At 50.7% G+C, this 22,500-nt stretch overlaps 1 protein-coding gene across 1 annotated transcript; it reads right to left on the reverse strand.

The window, feature by feature from the left end:
• Positions 1 to 12,300: 12,300 nt before the first annotated feature.
• LOC310807830 (potassium voltage-gated channel subfamily A member 3) lies at positions 12,301 to 13,899 on the reverse strand (the record flags this gene model as incomplete). Its single annotated transcript, XM_083674441.1, has 1 exon — positions 12,301 to 13,899. One exon carries the CDS (start codon positions 13,897 to 13,899, stop codon positions 12,301 to 12,303), a length of 1,599 nt encoding a protein of 532 aa, XP_083530567.1.
• Between the last annotated feature and the right edge of the window lie 8,601 nt (positions 13,900 to 22,500).

A 22,500-nucleotide genomic window follows, 5' to 3' on the forward strand; every position in this document is an offset into this window, starting at 1 on the left:
CAATTGATTTTTTTTCCCAAACTTGGCAACCCAGGTGGCCCACTGCCAGCAGCCAGGCGGAGGACGGCCTCGTCTGTGGAATCCATCCTCCAGTCCTCCTGAAACGTACGTCTCACTGCCCACTCACAACCACATCCACACCAGTCTGTTTCTCTGACCCTCAGCCGAACCCACAGGCTCTCACAGCGTGTTGGAGGGGGGCGTGTTGGAGACAGTGTGTTGGAGACAGTGTGTTGGAGACAGTGTGTTGGAGACAGTGTGTTGGAGTCAGGGTGTTGGAGACAGTGTGTTGTTAGGGGGGCGTGTTGGAGACAGTGTGTTGGAGACAGTGTGTTGGAGACAGTGTGTTGGAGGGGGGCGTGTTTGGAGACAGTGTGTTGGAGACAGTGTGTTGGAGACAGTGTGTTGGAGACAGTGTGTTGGAGACAGTGTGTTGGAGGGGGGCGTGGCTGGCAGCATGGAGCCTCTGGGAGGGGAGGGGGGCGTATCCTCTCCCCCTGCAGCCCAAGAGACGGGAGGGCAGCAGGAGAGGGGGCAGAGGAGAGAGGGATGAGAGAGGGAGGAGAGAGGGAAGAGAGAGAATGAGAGAGGGAGGAGAGAGGGATGAGAGAGGGAGGAGAGAGGGAAGAGAGAGGATGAGAGAGGGAGGATGAGAGGGATGAGAGAGGGAGGAGAGAGGGAGGAGAGAGGGAGAGGGATGGAGAGAGGGAGGAGAGAGGGATGGAGAGAGGGAGGAGAGAGATGAGAGGGAGGAGAGAGAGGGATGGAGAGAGGGAGAGGGATGGAGAGAGGGAGGAGAGAGGGTGGAGAGAGGAGGAGAGAGGGTGGAGAGAGGGTGTGTGGGGTTGGAGTGAGAGAGAGGGATGGAGAGAGGGAGAGGGGTGGAGGGAGAGGGATGGGAGAGAGGGAGAGGGGTGGAGAGAGGGAGAGGGGTGGAGAGAGGGAGAGGGGTGGAGAGAGGGAGAGGGATGGAGAGAGGAGGAGAGGGATGGAGAGAGGGAGAGGGGTGGAGAGAGGGAGAGGGGTGGAGATGAGGGGAGAGGGGTGGAGAGAGGAGAGGGGTGGAGAGAGGATAGACAGCAGAGAAAGGTCATGCTGGTAGAGTGATGAGTCATATAGCTCGTAAAAAAGCAACAAGGCACTGTGTGTCTGTGTCCTCCCTCCCTCCTTCCCTCCTTCCTTCCTTCCCTCCTTCCCTCCCTCCCTCCTTCCTCCTTCCCTCCTTCCCACCCATGTGTCTGTCACTTACGGCTGTGCAGTTATGTGCTGTAGTAAATTATTGTTTATCATGGGTGGGGACTCTGGCTAAGAGAGAATCCAGTGTGTGTGTGTGTGTGTGTGTGTGTGAGTGTGTGTGTGTGTGTGTGTGTGTGTGTGTGTGAGTGTGTGTGTGTGTGTGTGGGGGGAGTTCCATCTTGGCTGAATCATGTGTGGCTGAGAACCAGGGACCAATCAGCCAATCAGCACACTGAAAGAATCCTGTCTTAGCCCCCTTAGCAACCAGCCCTCCTCCACGACCAGTCATGTGGCTCGCCTGTTGAGTGGCCAATCGTGTGGCTCGCCTGTTGAGTGGCCAATCGTGTGGCTCGCCAGATGAGTGCCAGAGCTGTTCGTTGGAAATGTCAGGAGGGGGAAAAGTCAGCAGGAAAGAGCTTTCACAGAAGTCTTCCTGGCGTGTGTGTGTGCATGTGTGTAGTATGAGTGTCTTTTTGAAGCTGTGTGTGTGTGTGTGTGTGGTGTGTGTTAGGGCCCAGCTGGTGTCTATGGAGGGTAGATTACTGAGGTAATGAGAGGTCAGGTGGTCTCTCCTGGTCCAGAGGTCACAATGTTTTAGTGACAGTTGATTCTGATAAACTGGATGAAAAAGCTGCTGCAATCAAACATGTTGTCAAGATCACCTCATGTCCCAGGTTATGTGTGTTTTGTGTGTGTGTGTGTGTGTGTGTGTCTGTGTGTGTGTGTGTGTGTGTGTGTGTGTGTCTGCGTGTGTGTGTGTGTGTGTCTGTGTGTGTGTGTGTGTGTGTGTGTGTGTCTGTGTGTGTGTGTGTGTGTGTGTGTGTGTGTGTGTGTGTGTGTGTGTGTGTGTGTGTATGTGATGTGATGTGATGTGATGGGAGGGGATGTGATGTGATGTGTTATGTGATGCTGGCATTTGGTTGTATATGCAGACTCTTAACCCCGCTTAGCCCTGTGGTCCAGAGGGAGTCCCCCCCCCCCCAACCCCCCCCCGCCCATCCCACAGACATCACTGTTCGTCTATTGTTAATCTACTTCATATTCTTATATTCAAAGGTCTTGGTTGCTACAGCAACACTCTCCCCTCCCCTGTTGCTATGGAGATTCCCTGTTGGAGTGCCGCGGCTGGTGGTGCGCTTTGATGACATCACGGCCTACTCTCCCCTCCAGGATTCTGGGGTGCAAACCATTCATACAGGACGATTCCAGAGCGCCATTTGTATGTTGTGTGTGTGTGTGTGTGTGTGTGTGTGTGTGTAGGTGTGTGTGTGTGTGTGTGTAGGTGTGTGTGTGTGTGTGTGTGTGTGTGTGTGTGTGTGTGTGTGTGTGTGTGTGTGTGTGACAGAGCAGTAATGGGGGTCTCTCAGCCTTTTCTGGGGTGCATTCCAGCACAGATGGCGGAGAGATAGGGTGTGTGTGTGTGTGTGTGTGTGTGTGTGTGTGTGTGTGTGTGATGGGTGGGCAGTGGGCTCTTCTCGTCATCTATAAAACACACCTGTCATACAGCAGGACGGCGCGATGGCAGTAAAAGCCTCTGAGAATCCTAATATTTACCCTCCTGTGCTGAGCAGAGGTAGAGCCAGGCCTCTACTGGACACAGGGCTCAGGGTGGGGCCTCTACTGGACACAGGGCTCAGGGTGGGGCCTCTACTGGACACAGGGCTCAGGGTGGGAACCTCTACTGGACACAGGGCTCAGGGTGGGGCCTCTACTGGACACAGGGCTCAGGGTGGGGCCTCTACAGAGGTAGAGCCAGGCCTCTACTGGACACAGGGCTCAGGGTGGGGCCTCTACTGGACACAGGGCTCAGGGTGGGGCCTCTACTGGACACAGGGCTCAGGGTGGGAACCTCTACTGGACACAGGGCTCAGGGTGGGGCCTCTACTGGACACAGGGCTCAGGGTGGGAACCTCTACTGGACACAGGGCTCAGGGTGGGAACCTCTACTGGACACAGGGCTCAGGGTGGGAACCTCTACTGGACACAGGGCTCAGGGTGGGGCCTCTACTGGACACAGGGCTCAGGGTGGGGCCTCTACTGGACACAGGGCTCAGGGTGGGAACCTCTACTGGACACAGGGCTCAGGGTGGGAACCTCTACTGTACTGGACACAGGGCTCAGGGTGGGGCCTCTACTGGACACAGGGCTCAGGGTGGGGCCTCTGCTGGACACAGGGCTCAGGGTGGGAACCTCTACTGGACACAGGGCTCAGGGTGGGAACCTCTACTGGACACAGAGCTCAGGGTGGGAACCTCTACTGGACACAAACCATGTGACTCAGGGACACAGGGATGTGGACTAAACCATCTGGCTCAGGGACAGGGGGATATGGTTGCAAGGTGGGTGGTATTTCCAGGATTTCCCAGCTCAGACCCTGTGGACAGGAAATGCTGTGGGTTAGTTATCTTTCAGTTAATGATCTTCTTTCTGTTTACGACACACATCTCATTACTGATCTGACAGGACTGGGCAGGTCCTACTAAAATGGCTGCCACTCCACCCTGCCTGCAGGGAGGCTCATGCCAGGCGTCTCCTGTCCAACCCTGGAGGATGCAGCACAGGAGGAGCACGTCTGGAGACGCTACGTCCTGGAAGGCTGGATGGAAAGATGTCGCAGTTCTTTATGGATGGGAAACAAAATATTTTTGTGTATTTCTCCAAGCATTTGTACCCAATTCCTTACATAAAGGTATAACCTCTTCAGCTGAATGCTCTATTTGACTCATTTCCACCTAAAAACCAGACCCAAACTGAACTGCTTCTAACATTAGAAATATGATGATCAGATGCAACAGCAGGATGCCATTTGAAAGGTAACACCTTGAAGTTTTGTGTGGACATGCTCAGATCATAGTTCAGAATAACATACTACACATGACAAGGAGATAAAGTCATCAATAATCAAATGAATACTCAAATTAAAGCAGAATTTGGGCCCAATTATAATCCCGTCCGGTTTAAGAGGATAACAGATTATCCTTTTAAGTCTGGTTTAAGAGGATAACACAGTTACAATGTACAGTTACTGTTTATAATGACACACAATTCTGTTTGATGGACACCTGATGTGCCACTGCTCCTGTACCCCTGGAAGTTCTGTTACCCCACAATTCTGCTCCTGTACCCCTGGAAGTGCCCTTTATAGTGTACCCTTCCTTCTCCTGCCCCCCCTCAGACTGTCTGCTTCTACGGAACCAAACAGGGTACAGAGGCATCCTAGGTTCTGAAACAGGGTACAGAGGCATCCTAGGTTCTGAAACAGGGTACAGAGGCATCCTAGGTTCTGAAACAGGGTACAGAGGCATCCTAGGTTCTGCTGGCACACTAAACACTAAGACAGCGTTCTCCTCTTGATGTGTCTGTCGCTCCCGCTCCGCTCAGCCAGGCTCCATTGTTCATCTCTAGCAGACTGTCAACGCGCCCAGGGAGAGCTGATTGGACTGCCGCCACATCGCCACAGACTTTGTCATCCGGCCTTTTACATCCAACCGTATTGTTGGTGCTCATGTTGTATTGTTGGTGCTCATGTTTCACCAGGAGTCATGTTGTTGTTGTTGTTATTCCCTGGGTACAGTTTGTCAATCGCAAAAACTAAACCATCTCAGAAAAGGACCGCATGTTCGAGTGTCGTTGTTACTGTCATGCGTATGAAACAGACGTCAAGTTGTTGCAAACAGTCGCCCCGCAATTCCACTTGCTCCGACCGAGCTTCGACCTTGCGACCTCTGGCTTGCCAACACATCGTGTCCTCAAAAATCTCAGTTTCAAGTACATGAAACAGACGCCAAGTTGTTGCAAACAGTCGCCCCGCAATTCGACTTGCTCCGACCGAGCTTCGACCTTGCGACCTCTGGCTTGACCAACACACGTGACCGTCTCCTCAAATACCTGGTGTTAACCAGCTACGCTATCTAAAAGCGAGCTATTGGACAGCGTGGGTGGTGGGGGTGTTTGAACTTGAGGAGTGAGGTTTATCATCTCAACTGGATCACAGGTAGAGCTGGGATACCGGCGTAGGAGACAGGTTTGCAGCTCCTGACCCTGATGTTATGACAGAGATGTGGCATCAGCAGTTTTCCCCCCGAGCCGCCGTCTGGGGCTGAGAGAAACAGCCCTGCTGGCCTTCAACATGTACAATACTGGTGAATTATCGTCCGAGGACGGAATCTAGGATGTCAGATAGATATTAATTTTTTTAAAGTGCTTCCTATTTATAGCTTGATTAAAACCTGGTTTCAACATGATTTATTGATTACATGATTTATTGATTACATCGCTACTGTGTCTTAAGTCAGTGAGTTAATGTTCCCCCGTACATGAGTGCTAGATTAGCTGCCTTTTTCACCTGGTTAGGAATAGGTTGGTTGCTTTGCTGCGGTTTGTCTGGAGCTGTGAGGTGGTGTCAGAGGAGGGACACCTGTGATGTCATCATGGCTCCAACTGAACAACTCAACCTAACATTCTCCTCTCACAGGAACAAATCTCTCATGTTTCTTCTTGCAGGCTTGCGGGTGACCAATCAGGGGGTAGGATGTAGAGATGTGAAAGAAGACGAAGGACAAGCCACACAAAGGTCTGAATCTGTTTACATGTAGACATGTTAAAGACAGCACAGCGCAATAACACGTGACAAATACTGGGACACACCCGCCTCTCCCTCAGCGGCCCTCGCGAGGGCGCGTGTGCTTCACATGCTAGCGTTACACAGAGCACACTGAACAAACAAAGGCATGTGGCTAACAGTCCTGGATCATAGCATCCTGTTTCATACTCAACATGATTCATATCAGAGAATTACACTTCAATGGTATTTGAATGACTTATAATTCTGTGTCTCATACTGTGCCAATAGGCTCCTGCCAATAATGTATGACTGTGTTCTCTGTCTGGTCCTGTTTGTGGTGTACTGGGTCCAGTGGACCATGGGTAAAATGTGTCCCAGTTCTGGCCCAGTTCATCCTGTGTTCTGGTAATGGGGTTCTGTTCTAGGCTTCGGTCCTGGCTGTCTTCTCCTGTGATGAGGGGCTGCTGAGGGCTCGGTCCAAGGCCTCGCTCCTCTCAAGGAGGGAGGGGAGGGGAGGGGAGGGGAGAGGAGGGGAGGGGAGGGGAGAGGTAGAGAGGATAGGGGAGGGGAGGAGAGGGGAGAAGAGGGGAGGGGAGGGGTAGAGAGGGTAGGGGAGGGGAGGAGATGGGAGGGGAGGGGAGAAGAGGGGAGAGGAGGGTAGAGGAGGGGAGGGGAGGGGAGGGGAGAGGAGGGAAGGATAGAGGAGGGGAGGGGAGAGGAGGGTAGAGGAGGGGAGGGTAGAGGAGGGGAGAGGAAAGGAGGGTAGGGTAGGGGAGGGGAGGAGAGGGTAGAGGAGGGGAGGGGAGGGGAGAGGAGAGGAGGGCAGGGTAGAGGAGAGGAGGGCAGGGTAGAGGAGGGGAGGGGAGGGGAGGGGAGTGGAGGGGAGGGGAGGGGAGGGGAGAGGAAGGGAGAGATATGGAGCCTCAATGCTGAGCCGTCCCCCCTTGCAGAGTTCACCTTGGTCCAGCTGATGGAGAAAGATCACAGTGCAGGTTATTGAGTGACCTCTAGTGTCCGCTGTGTGGACACACACTTTCACATGGACTCTAAACAGTATCAACCTCGAAACATGACGTCTACTGGGGACATCAGACAGATACAATCATATGCACTGTTTACCTGGACAGTCTGTCTATCTGTGGGGTGGTAAGTCTCTACAACACACACCTGGAGAGAGAGAGAGAGAGAGAGAGAGAGAGAGAGAGAGAGAGAGAGAGAGAGAGAGAGAGAGAGAGAGAGAGAGAGAGAGAGAGAGTTTAAATGCATTTTAAAGCAGCCTGTGTTACTTCTCAACACTCCCTGTTACACACAGCCGGTCCCCTGCTCCCTACCATCTAATTACCAGTCATGCATAGAGCAGACGGTAAACACTGTCACCTCAGCCACAGGGAACAGGGGGGCGGGGGGGGGGGGCGGGAAGGGATGGAAAGCTGGTAAGGAGAGGAGGACAGTATGAGTGCTTTGCTCCCATTTTGTCTGGTTTGAAATATGACGTGTCTGATTGTTTTCTCCCTGACCCAGGTCTTCGTTCCCACCTGACCAGCCTGGATGAGTCAGTCAGGTGGACTTTAAACCATCTGATGACATGTCTCTCCTCAGTGTTGTGCTTGTAGCTTGGTTGGTTGTAATCTACGGTATGTAAGCCAACGTAGTTGTCAATCATCATGATGAGGCTACAGGACTTCAGGGTTCTCCGTTAGAGGTAATGTGTTCTGCTACCAAGTAAGATATGTGTTCCACTTGGGACCTAGCGAATGACCTCGGCGGCCAGACAGATAAGGGTAATAATAACTATTTTAATTAATAATAATATTTACTAAGACAAAATATGTCCAGTGTGTCAAAAAGAACAAGGTCAGAGAATGTAATGGATACCGGAATACATGAACACTGGAGAGGACATCGTATATGACCTTTTGACCTTTTAGGTCAGGGCCAATCAGGGAGGCTAATGAGAATACCGTGGAAGAAATGGTGCTTCCCATTGGTCAGCCATGTTAAGAAAGACCACTTAATGTCCAACACACACACACACGCACGCACGCACGCACGCACGCACGCACACACAGACACACACAGACACACACACACACGTCTAATGTTGTTGGGAGGGAAAGGTGGATTGTGTTGTGATGGATAGAGACAAACAGAGAGCTTAGATTCCTCTCAGACTTCTGTCTGCCCCATCTCTCTGTCTGCCCCATCTCTCTGTCTCTGCCCCATCTCTCTGTCTGCCCCATCTCTCTGTCTGCCCCATCTCTCTGTCTGTCAACCCCTCCACGGCCGAACGCTGAGCAGAAATCTCAACAGAAATCTGCAGGGATGGCCTGGTACAGACACACAGGCTCACAGACAGACTACAGCAGTCCTCATCACTACAGACAACAACACCCCAGAGAGACTGCAATGATGAATTATCATCCACTCTGCTTCAGGTCTCCTCAGACTGAAAGGCTTGGACTATCCCAGGTAAAGATGCTTCAGGTCTCCTCAGACCGAAAGGCTGGGACTATCCCAGGTAAAGATGCTTCAGGTCTCCTCAGACCGAAAGGCTTGGACTATCCCAGGTAAAGATGCTTCAGGTCTCCTCAGACCGAAAGGCTGGGACTATCCCAGGTAAAGATGCTTCTGGTCTCCTCAGACCGAAAGGCTGGGACTATCCCAGGTAAAGATGCTTCTGGTCTCCTCAGACCGAAAGGCTGGGACTATCCCAGGTAAAGATGCTTCCATGTCTGGGAGTGACCCTCTGTAAGCTCACATACTCTATCTAGCTATTAATGAGCTTTGTTTTCGTAGCACTGCAATGAACAGGCTATTGCATATGTATGCATATATGAATAACATGAATCTATTGTAGCACTCCCTGTATGTTTATCCCACACTGTCCCATAATACTCTTAGTAACTCCCTAACAATCAGAACCATTCATTGCCTCACAGCTAAATGCTTTCATAGCTAAATGGTAAACCTGTCGTCTTGTTAAGCGTTATCTCTGCATCTGGGTTACCTGTGTTGGTTTGTCCTGCTCTCTCCCTCCCTCTCTGTTGTTTAATAACCAGAAGAGAGCAGGGGTCGTTCAGGGGTCGTTCAGGGGTCATTCAGGGGTCGTTCTTGTGTCAGTGGCCGCTTTTCGACAGCGGTGCCGGTGTGTGCCAAGGCTTATTAGCAACCAGCTAGCGCTGAAAGCCCGGTGCTCTGAGCCCAGTGGACAAGCCCGGTGCTCTGAGCCCAGTGAACAAGCCCGGTGCTCTGAACCCAGTGGACAAGCCCGGTGCTCTGAGCCCAGTGGACAAGCCCGGTGCTCTGAGCCCAGTGAACAAGCCCGGTGCTCTGAGCCCAGTGAACAAGCCCGGTGCTCTGAGCCCAGTGAACAAGCCCGGTGCTCTGAGCCCAGTGAACAAGCCCGGTGCTCTGAGCCCAGTGGACAAGCCTGTATGAATTTCCACAGTTGGGCTTTCTAGCCCCGCCCGTACGATCTCCAGTCTGTTTACATTGTGCAGTTGGTGGTAGTTGGTGGTAGTTGGTGGTAGTTGGTGGTAGTTGGTGGTAGTTGGTGGTAGGTGGTGGTAGTTGGTGGTAGTTGGTGGTAGGTGGTGGTAGTTGGTGGTAGTTGGTGGTAGTTGGTGATAGTTGGTGGTAGTTGGTGGTAGTTGGTGGTAGTTGGTGGTAGGTGGTGATAGTTGGTGGTAGTTGGTGGTAGTTGGTGGTAGATGGTGGTAGTTGGTGGTAGTTGGTACGGTGGTGAAGTATGGAGACAATAGAAGAACACATCACATCCTCCTGTTTCCCAACAGGTTCTGGTAACTTCGGCACTTTATGACAATTGTATTTGCCAAAAGCGACATTGAAATCTATTTGATTGTGTAGTTACAGCGAGCTAACTTAGAGTATGCCTGCCACCCACCAAGTTCACGAGCCAACTAAAGCACCGTGCCCCTAGCCCCGTTTAGGACCAGGGGGGTAGAGGAGGACCAGGGGGGTAGAGGAGGACCAGGGGGGGAGAGGAGGACCAGGTGGGGAAGAGGAGGACCAGGGGGGAAGGGAGGCTCAAAGCCTGAAATTTTCAGGACTAAATTGGCCTGGAGTAAGTCCCTGGAGTGATTGTGGAAAATCACTTGGCCTTGGCACACTCTGGCACACAGTGGCATGCAGGGCATAAGCCCCGCTGTGGAAACCCAGTGACAGTGCCACCTGTTCTGTCAGTGAGAAAGACGCACCACAGGGGGGCAGCACTGAGCCTGCCAGGGCACGGACACTGAGACAAAGTCAGCTGAAGGTGACAGTGAAGTGGAGCAGGCAGGCCCAAACACACACACACACACACACACACACACGCACACACACACACACACACATGCACACACACGCACGCACACACATACACACACACACACACACACACACACACACACACACACACACACACACACACACACACACTTGGATCAGAGAGGCTGCAGAAATAGCACACTGAACCAACGACCAAGACAACCACACAAACACACACACACACAGAATTGTACTGGAGGGGCTGCAGAACTAACCAGCATTGTCTCCATCCCAGATGAACACCTGGACCCTGCCCCTGGGAATATGAATATGGATTGTGTTTTAAGTGGAAGCAATTGAGCGAATCAATCATTACTACCAATCAGATCCTTTCAGATGTACATGACCTGACAAGGAGCACAATATGGAACTAATTAACTAGGCCCAGGGATACATTACGACACACACACACACACACACACACACACACACACACACACACACACAAGCAAATGCTCACACACACACACATGCACGCACACACATACACACACACACACACACACACACACACACACACACACACACACACACACACACACAAGCAAACACGCACACACCCACACACACAAGCATACACACACACACACACACACACACACACACACACACACACACACACACACAATGGGAGTGACTTTGTCTGAATATGTTTTTTCATCTGTGCAGGAATGACAATACGAGTGTTACAAAGGGAGACCTGAGTGTTGACGTCATTTAGCAAACAGCAGCTCCTGAGGCTGGGATGTGATGACCACACATTCTGCTCCTCTCACTGTGTCCCCCGCTAACATCAATATACATGAAACACAAGCTGTGGTGAGAGAAAAACATCTCGTGGCGTTCTGGTGCGTAGAGAACAGAACCAGTGTGCGCCAGTCTTACACATGCTCCGGACTCACCAGGTTCGTTCGGTGGGGGCCTCTAGTGGCCGGGCGGGGGTCGTGCAGGCAGGCGGTCAGCTCCCAGTCCATTCATAATTCCCGGAGCCCCTTCCAGATCGGCCTGAGCCAAGACTGCTACTTCAGCGCGCTTTCACCACAGGCTAACGCTCTGATGATCCTCCGTTAGATCAGAGCACCTGTCCTCATAGTCACCTCGGTGTCTCTGTCAGTCAGGCACAGCTCAGGCCCGGGCCGCTGGTGTGTCGTTAGAACAGTCCTTTTCGGGATGGGAATCTTCCGTCTTGCTTCCAGGCCACCTGGAAGGTTACTGTGGAAACAGTGATGCCATGGCAACGGTGGCTGGGGTTACCCAGGAAACGACCGTCGCCATGGAGACTGCATCACAGCGGGGGGATATTTAGAGGCATCCAGAGAAAGGCGTGTTCCGTCTGTGATCGCTGTGTGTGTGTGTCTGTGCGTGTGTGTGTGTGTGTGTGTGTGTGTGTGTGTGTGTGTGTGTGTGTGTGTGCCTCTAGACAGCATGTCTCGTATGGTGCGTATTTACGGCTGTTTAAGAAGGCTTTGTCCGTTAATAAAATCACGACTCACAGGTGATGAGGCTATATTTCTCTCGGCACGGTGACATATAAGGCTACAACTCTGATCACAACAAAGGCAAGGACACAACAATCTATCTGAGATATAGGCTAATAGATTGCACATGAACTGTTTCAGACGCACACTTACTGCTATACAAATGCAACCAGATAGATATAAGAGATATAGATCAAATACTTATGATGGATTTTCTTATGAATCATAATATATGCTCTGTGTTATATCAAACTGGCACTACATTATTAAGAATGTGGCCCTTGAGTAACGGAAAAGAATACCTAGACCTCTCCTAATGATTGTAAATTCACATGAACAGTTGAAAGCCCTGGTGTCTAAGCTATCCCTGTTTGGTGAGAATAAGACGAATACACAGAACAACAGGTAATTACGACAGAGTATGTTATAGAGTAGGCTATCTAGAACAGCACCCAGGGGAACATGAGGAGTTTCTGTCTGAAAAGCGCGTATTGAATCAGAATCCGGCTGAGTTCATTGTCATTATGAATTCTGGTGCCGAATCTGAACGGACAGATTTAACTCTCTGCCTCCTCCCGCTGAACCAAATGTACATACGCAACGATATACGCAACGATACCATTGGTATAGTCCATCGGTGTATATGATTATATCGCTCCTGTGTTCAGGGTCAGAGAACCCTACCCTGTAGTTCTACACATCAGTGAAGATCTTTTGATTGATGCTGACGCAGTTCTGAGAGTTGTTCTGTGTTGTTGTTGTTGTGGGGAAGTTTGGCTGTTGTTGTTTGAAAGCGCTATTGATCCCGTGTTCCTCTATCACCATGTACTCGCTCTTGCTCAGTGAGGAAGAGGAGCGACTCTTCCTCAGCTCCTCGGTGTCCGCGAGAGGCTGGCAGCTGCCCACGTGCAGGTACTGCGCCTGCTCCTCGCCCTCCGTCTCGCGGTGGTAGAAGTAGTTGAAGTTGGAGACGATGACCGGTACCGGCAGCGCGATGGTCAGCACGCCGGCGATAGCGCACAGAGACCCGACTATCTTACCCCCGATGGTCACGGGGTGCATGTCCCCGTAGCCCACGGTGGTCATGGTGACCACGGCCCACCAGAAAGCGTCCGGGATGCTGCTGAAACCCGAATCCGGGTCGTCAGCCTCCGCGAAGTACACGGCGCTGGAGAAGAGGATGACTCCGATGAAGAGGAAAAAGATGAGGAGGCCCAGCTCACGCATACTGGCCTTCAGGGTCTGTCCCAGAATCTGGAGCCCCTTGGAGTGGCGGGAGAGCTTGAAGATACGGAACACCCGGACCAGACGGATGACGCGGAGGATAGCCAGAGACATGGCCTGCTGACCGTTGCCCTGCCGCTCCGCCAGCTCGGTGCCCAGGGTGATAAAGTACGGGATGATCGCCACGATGTCGATGATGTTCATGATGTTCCTGGAGAACGTGGCCTTGCTCGGGCACGCGAAGAAGCGCACGAGCAGCTCGAAGGAGAACCAGATGATGCACAGAGTCTCGACCACGAAGAACGGGTCCGAGAACGGGCTCGTGAAGTACTGCGCGGTGCCGTTCACCGCGGGGGCCACGGTAATCGGGTCCTTGTTGTGGTGGTCGTCCCTGAACTCCGGTAAAGTCTCCAGACAGAATATGACGATGGAGATGAGGATGACCAGGACGGAGACGATGGCGATGCCCCGAGCGGGACCCGAGCTCTCCGGGTACTCGAACAACAGCCACACCTGCCTCTGGAACTCATTCTCGGGCAGAGGCCGCTCCTCCTCCTTAATGAAACCCTCGTCCTCCCTAAACTTCTCCATAGCCTCCTCACCCAGCTCATAAAACCGGATCTCTTCTGAGAAGATATCGATGGGCACGTTAACAGGTCTCCTGATCCTCCCGCCCGACTGGTAGTAATAGAGGATGGCGTCGAAACTGGGCCGGTTCCGGTCGAAAAAGTACTCGTTCCTGAGAGGATCAAAGTACCTCATCCTCTTCTTGGGGTCCCCCAGCAGGGTCTCTGGGAACTGGGAGAGGGTCTTGAGCTGGGTCTCGAAGCGTAAGCCCGAGATGTTGATCACCACCCTCTCACAGCAGTCGTGGTCGCGGTCGGGGTCGTAGCGGTCCAGAGAGAGGTGACCCGGGAGAGCCGACGACTCCTCCAGCGTGTTGTCACACGCCGCTACCGTCATCACGTCGCTCTCGGTTTCAGTGTAGCCGTGGTTCACGAGGGTGTCACCCCGGGTGTTGCTCGCGCCTGGCGGGGGGGGTTGGAGGAGGCTGAGGTGGTCGTCCATGCAGCCCCCTCCGCGAGCCTCTGTCAGCCACAGCTGCCGCCTGCCACCGCCACAGCCTCTTCTCCTCCTTTTTCGTCTCCCTCTCTCTGTCTTTCTGTTCTTCTCTCTCTCTCTCTTTCTTTCTCCAATCGGTGTTCCCGCCCACCTGCGCTGGGGGTTTATAAACACGCGCTATACACCCGCCCACGGCGCGCAGACGCTGGGCACCTTTCTCTCCTCTCCGCCAATCGGTGAGCGCACAGACGTAAACAAGGAACCTCAGACGCGCGTCACCCTTTGGGCGTGCCCGCCTTGACACACACACACACACACACACACACACACACACACACACACACACGCACACACGCACACACGCACACACGCACACACACGCTCACACACACACACACACACACACACACACACACACACACACACACACACACACACTGGTAAAGCATTATAATGAAGCAGGATATCCTTCAACTGTAGGCGATAATTGCTCCTCTACCTTCTGAACAAGGTCATTGTGTTCTGAGGACTAAATATATTTAAAGATATTCTTATGAACATTCAAACTATTTGATATGCAATACAATCATTTTGTTGAATGTTTTTTGTAAAAAATGCATATTTATATTGTTTAGTGGACTTCGAAGAAATGTGGGCTTTGAAATAGGTGACCGTGGAACATTCCGTGGCTAGGGGAGATATGAATAATTAAACAGTAAAACATGACAATGATTGTCTACTCCAGAGAGATATGATCACCCCGATGATCACATCGACCAAAACAGAGTGTTTTTCTAAGCAGGCGAGATCATCGTGCCGTGTTTAAAAAGATGATTTGATAAGCGACCTTAACCTCTCTGAGAAATGTGCGTGGTCCGTGCGTCCCGGGATTGTGTGGGCGTATGTGTGTGTGTGTGTGTGTGTGTGTGTGTGTGTGTGTGTGTGTGTGTGTGTGTGTGTGTGTGTGTGTGTGTGTGTGTGAGTGAGTGAGTGATGATTATGAGGAGGAGTAGAAGTAGGCTATAACACATTTTAGATTCATAAATTCCATATTGTCTTTTAAAATGTAGCCTATTTTCATTAAATAAAACAAAAGGTAAGAAATGAGTCTATTGACAAGGAGACAAATATAATTATATTGACATGAAAAAGAAAAGAAAACAAGCAAACAAACAAACAAAAAAACCATTCTATATTCAATAAAGATTATTTTTATATATAAAAAAAAGAGACTAGAAATTATGCACACAAAAAAAAGACTTTCTGAGAAAGAAGAAAGATGTGTCTGTGGCTGACTAGCCTCACAAAAATAAATATTAACAAAATAAAGGAAGGCTATAGGACAAATAAAGCAAGGTCGCTGAGAGAGAGTGATATGTTTTATACTGTTAGATACTGTTTTATAACAAGTGTGTGGAAGTGTGTGTCGCCAGATTGAGAGGCTGTGATCAAACGGAATCACACAGCCGCGCTCACCTGCGGCGCGTCTGGCCGCAGCTAAGACGGCCGACATGCTGCCGCAGGCTGTTGAATATTCACTTCAAACACCGCGATTTACATTGATTTACTGATCTTCTATCGGTGCTTATTTACACACGTGTGTGCGTGTGTGTGTGTGTGTGTGTGTGTGTGTGTGTGTGTGTGCGTGCGTGTGCGTGTGCGTGTGCGTGTGCGTGTGCGTGTGTGTGTGTGTCCTGAGGCATAGCGCTAAAGGGTACTGTCCATGGTTCTGAAAAGGTCGCGGTTAAGGCCGTGCGCTTCCGAACATTCCGCGCAATAACCGCGACCTCCTTCAGTTCTGAAAAGTTATGATATTTCTCCCCCCTTCGTGAAGGGACGCTCTACGTTGCTCAGTTCACTGCATTAAACACGAAGCTTGTTGTCTACAAACGTATTTCCAGTCATCTTCAGTAGTCTCTAAATGTTCAACAAATGCTCCTATAGATGCTGTAGGTACTTCTCACTAAAAGAACAGGCTGTTGTTTCTCTTTTCTTGACTGACCCTGGAACAGGACAGAGGTCTCAGGCCTCTACTGACCCTGGAACAGGACAGAGGTCTCAGGCCCACATTGGGACCTGCATTGTCGAATGTAACCCGAACATTGTTGATTCGAATACCAAACCCTAACCCTAATGAATGCCTAAACTTAACCAGTCAAAGTGAATGCCTAGTACTGCCTTTAATCGCCATGCTAGTCCTAATTGTTAATGCCATGCTCTACCAACTGAACCACAGAGGACCACTGGAGACATTTGGAGACTGTGCTACATCCTGGGTTTGGGGTCAACAGACAACCCCCGATCCAGGTACACATGCTGTATATCAGTCAGAGCACAAATCAAGGCAGGCGTTATATCCCCTTGGTATGCTTGGCCTTCATGATTTCAATCAGCATTAGAAAATAGGAATCATATTACTGACCTCATCTCACCTGAGAACCAGACTTGTCATCCAAAGTTTCTAAATCACCTCAACTCTGGAAACTTCAGCCATCTACTCACTCAAGGCTGTCTGGTTGGCATAGGAGTGTATTCAGAGCAAAGACACAGGCCTTGGGGAGGAGTGTGTGTGTGTGTGTGTGTGTGTGTGTGTGTGTGTGTGTGTGTGTGTGTGTGTGTGTGATTTGTCGTCAGAGTGCCAGGGTCGTACTGTTACTAAGCAGAACCTCTCTCTAGATCAACAAAGGAGCGTTGACAAAAAAGGCCTGGAAATAGCTGCAACCATCCCTGCTCTCCACAGACGTCCTTTCAGGGCTCATTCTCTCCTTCACTCTATGACGTCTTTGAGAGACGGAGTTTGTCCTTCTGAATGTTCTCCGATTTTTTGCCGAACCCCCTACCCCCACCTCCATAACAAAACACACACGCACACACACACACACGCGCGCCCACACACACACACACACACACACACACACACACACACACACACACACACACACACACACACACACACACACACACACACACACACACACACACACACACACAGTCCTTTTCTCCAAGTAGAGGAAACGACCGAGGGAACATGTTGCTCTTGCTGAAGGATGATTCTGTTTGCTGTTAGTGAACGTCTGCTTCCTCCAGGATTAGATTACTGTGGGTTCTGACTCCCGATTCATCGGAGAAGTTTCCCATTCTCTTAACTCTCCCATCACTCTGAGACAGACGCTCACTCCACTGCACATGCACCCCCTCAACAACAATCTGTACAGTACCAGGACTAACGCACAACCACCCAGAACCTGCAAACGACTACTCTTCAGTCCACATCAGTTAATGAGCCATTCGTCATGAGACAGTCGGTGTATCAGAGACGGAGACAGAGACATGGTTGGTTTGCCTATTGAGGGCAGAGGCAGGCTGCCCTCTATTCAGAGGACCTGTGTGTCTGCTGGGGAGGGAGCTCAGAGACAGCCACTAGCGTTTTAATGTGGTTTCCACTCAATATAGGCCACACCAATCTCCCTTATTAACCTAAGAAATTAGGCTACCTTGCACATTGAACTTGGATGCTTAAATTAGAACGTCTCTGTTCTGAAAGACATTTAAACAACCCCAAAGAGACGCCACTCACAGGAAGTGGGTCTGGGCAAAGGAAGCAGCTCTCAGTTAAGGAAAGTCATGGACATCTGTTTGTACTTGTGGAAATGGTTTTGTGCTTCTGAGGTATTTCACAAAACAGATGTTTGTGTTTTTCTGTTTCTTCTGGGGTTTTTAACTGAAATGAAAGAGAGGACAGCTGTCAGGTAATCAAGGTGATAAAGCCAGTAGCTTAGTAACCAATCAGGTGTTCTCTCTGGGAGACCTCTGATTGGACCACAGCTGTTCTCTTTGTCTCTCTGTGTCTCTGTGTCTCTGTGCCTCTGTGCCTCTGTCTCTCTCTCTCTCTCTCTCTCTCTCTCAATTTGAGCTATTGTATGCACATCCGTACTTTAGCGATCTTGTAATGAAAAACTTGTGACTTGTGATCTTGTCAAACTAGACACAAGGGCGAGTTCTGCCAGAGTCGGTGGAGGGAGACAGGTGTTTGAAGTGAACATGTGTGATATCCTATAGAGAGAGAGAGGGGATGACACCTTTGGGGGACTTGTGAACATGTCGGTCTGAAGGAGACAGGCTTCAGCTAGCAGGATGGAATGAGGTGGTGGTGTGAGGAGATGTTGAGTTGAGACACAGCAGCACGTCTCAGAGTGGCTGTCGAGAAGTCTCTCTGTTCTCATCTCCCAGGAGGGTCACAGCACCGGGTTTTTTTTAACCCAAATATATAAATCTAAACTGTTGAGCTCCCTTGTTCACTCCCTCTCTCTCTCTCTCTCTCTCCCTCCCTCCCTCCCTCTCTCTGTCTCTCTCTCTCTCTCTCTCTCTCTCTCTCTCTCCCTCTCTCCCTCCCTCTCTCTCTCTCTCTCTCTCCCTCCCTCCTTCTCTCTGTCTCTCTCTCTCCCTCCCTCCCTCCCTCTCCCTCCCTCTCTCTCTCTCTCTCTCTCCCTCCCTCCCTCCCTCTCTCTCTCTCTCTCTCCCTCCCTCCCTCCCTCTCCCTCCCTCCCTCTCCCTCCCTCTCCCTCTCTCTCTCCCTCCCTCCCTCTCTCTCTCTCTCTCTCTCTCTCCCTCCCAGGCTGCTCATTAATTCATCCACTCATCCACATCCGGCTCTGACTCCACAGATGATTCTAATCAATGCTTTTTTTACAAGAACGCTCTGCCTGTTACTCAGCCAATGAAACGCCCCCATCAGCCCCCACCCAATTAGCCCATTACTGCTGAGAGCATGAGGGTGAAGACAAGCAAAGCAGTGAATATTTACTACAACCAGTGTCTTGTAAGCCTACGAGCTGTAAGCAGGGCACTAGTGTATTAATCTTATGATGGTAGGTACCGGAGCCGGGGGGCAGCTGCTGATGACAGGGGGGATGGGGGTAGGAAGGGAGGGAGGAGGAGGAGAGAGGAAGAGAGCAGGAGAGGAGGACAGGACTGTCTGGAGAACAAAGCCTAGCTGGCCAGGGGAGCGTTGTAGGCCCCGCTGTAACCCAGCAACAGAGAGGGGGAGGGGGGAGGGGGGAGGGATACGTCTGACCGTGGCAGTTTGTTTTTGTGTGACATCACAAGTACTCTCTCAGCAGACTGGGGGGTGACGCACAGTTAGGGACATGTTAGACACATAAGGGAGCACACACACACACACACACACACACACACACACACACACACACACACACACACACACACACAAACATATGCCTTGACAAACTCCAGCTTTTTGATAATCCTTCACAAGGAAAGCCTCCTGGTTTTCCTGGGACACAGGGAGGGTGTTGTGGAGAGAAGCTGCATGTGGAATGTCCCTGAGTATGAACATGTAGAACGAACGCATGATGCATTATGAATACGGCCGTCCTCCCCAGCGGCCTGCTGGGACGTGCTGCTCCTCTCCCACGGAGGAGTTCCCTACTGCACATGCTCAGAACAAGCTAGCGGCTGTGGCTGTTTCTATCTTTACAGACGTAGAACGCATAGACCAGACCAGGCTCCAGCTCTACATGATCTCATTTAGTGAAACACCATCCAACAGAAAAAAAACATATCCCAGACTTTGTTTTTCAAAACCTAGATTGAACGATGCCGTCCCTATTGAGAAACCAGACGCTAACAGGATTGCGATGAATTATAGAATCTTTGTCTCAGAGCGTCTTTGAGCCTGCGTCCTAGCGAGGCATATTTCTGTGACTCGGTATTTGATAAGAGGAGAGAGAAAGCCGGGGTTAGCGAGAAGAGTCACTGAACTGCTGCGTTACGTAAGCGTTAGATCATATTGATACATAAAACATAAAGACAGCGTGCCTTTCAGGAGAGTGCTGGGGAAGCCAGGAACCAGAGCCTCCAACAGGACACACAGGAGAGGGAGAGGCCATCACACCAGCCTCGCCTCCCCCCTCCTCTCTCTCCTTCACTCACCACTTCATCTCTCACTGCATCACCCCCTCCTCCTCCTCCTCCTCCTCCTCCTCCTCCCCCTCCTCCTCCCCCCCTCTCTCTCTCTCTCTCTCTGTACCTCTACCTTTCTCCAGTTCGTCATTACTCTGTCTCTCCATCCATCGTGCCCTATCCCTCCATCTGTCTTCTCCTCCATTTCACACGTCTGGCCTCCCCACCCACAGTATCTCCACCCCCCCAGGTCTCTCTCACTACCCCTCCTCCTCTCCTCTCCTCTCCTCTCCTGTCCTCTCCTCTCCTCTCCTCTCCTGTCCTCTCCTCTCCTCTCCTCTCCTCTCCTCTCCTGTCAGGTTGACTGACACACAGAGACACAAATACATCTATCAGAGACGTCTATGGATGAAACACTGGCGATAAAAACCTTCCCTGATCCCCTTGGTTTTGTCTTTCTGTCGTTCCATCAAACCAGTCACCAGCGATGTGATCATCCAATCACAACATCACCGCTCATGTTCTCTCATGTAAAGGGTTAACAAACACAGTGATGACCATCTGTTCACATCTGTGTTGTGTGTTGATGGTACACACTGGATATCTGGTATGTTATGGGATGATAGATGGAGTCTTGTGTGGTAACATCGGGTAAAACTACACGATTCTTAGTATTTTTCTAACTTTTTTCTAGGGAGTGTAAAATGCTTGGGACGCATGAAAGCACTGTCTAGAGCTGTTCAATGATAAGTTACAATATGTAATATGACTTAATATGGTCATTATACACACTGTTAAACTATGTAGGCCACCCATTTACAACATTACCATATTTGTGTTGTAAAGAGAGATAGAAGGAGAGGGGAGAGTGTACTTTAGCCTTAGGGTGTGTGTGTGTGTGTGTGTGTGTGTGTGTCTGTGTGTGTGTGTGTGTGTGTGTGTCTGTGTGTGTGTGTGTGTGTGTGTCTGTGTGTGTGTGTGTGTGTGTGTGTGTGTGTGTGTGTGTGTGTGTGTGTGTGTGTGTGTGTGTGTGTGTGTGTGTGTGTGTGTGTGTCTGTGTGTGTGTGTGTGTGTGTGTCTGTGTCTGTGTGTGTGTGTGTGTGTGTGTGTGTGTGTGTGTGTGTCTGTGTGTGTGTGTGTGTGTGTGTGTGTGTGTGTGTGTGTGTGTGTGTGTGTGTGTGTGTGTGTGTCTGTGTGTGTGTGTGTGTGTGTGTGTGTGTGTGTGTGTGTGTGTGTGTGTGTGTGTGTGTGTGTGTGTGTGTGTGTGTGTGTCTGTGTGTGTGTGTGTGTGTGTGTCTGTGTCTGTGTGTGTGTGTGTGTGTGTGTGTGTGTGTGTGTGTGTCTGTGTGTGTGTGTGTGTGTGTGTGTGTGTCTGTGTCTGTGTGTGTGTGTGTGTGTGTGTGTGTGTGTCTGTGTGTGTGTGTCTGTGTGTCTGTGTGTGTGTGTGTGTGTCTGTGTGTGTGTGTGTGTGTGTGTGTGTGTCTGTGTGTGTGTGTGTGTGTGTGTGTGTGTGTGTGTGTCTGTGTCTGTGTGTGTGTGTGTGTGTGTGTGTCTGTGTGTGTGTGTCTGTGTGTCTGTGTGTGTGTCTGTGTGTCTGTGTGTGTGTCTGTGTGTGTGTGTGTGTGTGTGTGTGTGTCTGTGTGTGTGTGTGTGTGTGTGTGTGTGTGTCTGTGTGTGTGTGTGTGTGTGTGTGTCTGTGTGTGTGTGTGTGTGTGTGTGTGTGTGTGTGTGTGTGTGTGTCTGTGTGTGTGTGTGTGTGTGTGTGTGTGTGTGTGTGTGTGTGTGTGTGCAGGCTTTGACAAGGTGTGGACCTCCAAATGCAGGATAATCACACACACACACACACACACACACACACACACACACACACAGACACACACACGCGCTCCAGCTCCTCTGTGGCCCCTCTGCCCTCCATAAACTCTCTCAGGCCGTCTGTCTTTAGTAACTGGGTCACCATATCTTTGCCAACAGCAACTCTGAGAAACACAGACTTCACTTTATTCTCTCCTCCTTTTCTCTTTCTCAGCCCCTCCACCAGCCTCCTGGTGTGTTGTGTTGTGTTGTGGTGTTAGTGTGTTGTGGTGTTAGTGTGTTGTGGTGTTAGTGTGTTGTGGTGTTGTTGTGTTGGTGTGTTGTTGTGTTGTGTTGTTGTGTTGTTGTATTGTTGTGTTGTGTTGGTGTGTTGGTGTGTTGTTGTGTTGTTGTGTTGTGTTGTTGTGTTGTGTTGTTGTGTTGTGTTGTGTTGTTGTGTTGTGTTGGTGTGTTGGTGTGTTGGTGTGTTGTTGTGTTGGTGTGTTGGTGTGTTGGTGTGTTGTTGTGTTGTGTTGGTGTGTTGGTGTGTTGGTGTGTTGTTGTGTTGGTGTGTTGGTGTGTTGTGTTGGTGTGTTGGTGTGTTGTTGTGTTGTGTTGGTGTGTTGGTGTGTTGGTGTGTTGTTGTGTTGGTGTGTTGGTGTGTTGTGTTGGTGTGTTGGTGTGTTGGTGTGTTGTTGTGTTGGTGTGTTGTTGTGTTGGTGTGTTGGTGTGTTGGTGTGTTGTTGTGTTGGTGTGTTGGTGTGTTGGTGTTGTGGTGTTAGTGTGTTGTGGTGTTGTGTTGTGTTGTGTTGTGTTGGTGTTGTGTTGTGGTGTGTTGTGGTGTTGTGTGTTGTTGTGTTATGGAGTTGTGTTGTGTTGGTGTTGTGGTGT

Source organism: Argentina silus (assembly GCF_951799395.1).
Source record: "Argentina silus genome assembly, chromosome: 8".
Lineage (NCBI taxonomy): Eukaryota > Metazoa > Chordata > Actinopteri > Argentiniformes > Argentinidae > Argentina > Argentina silus.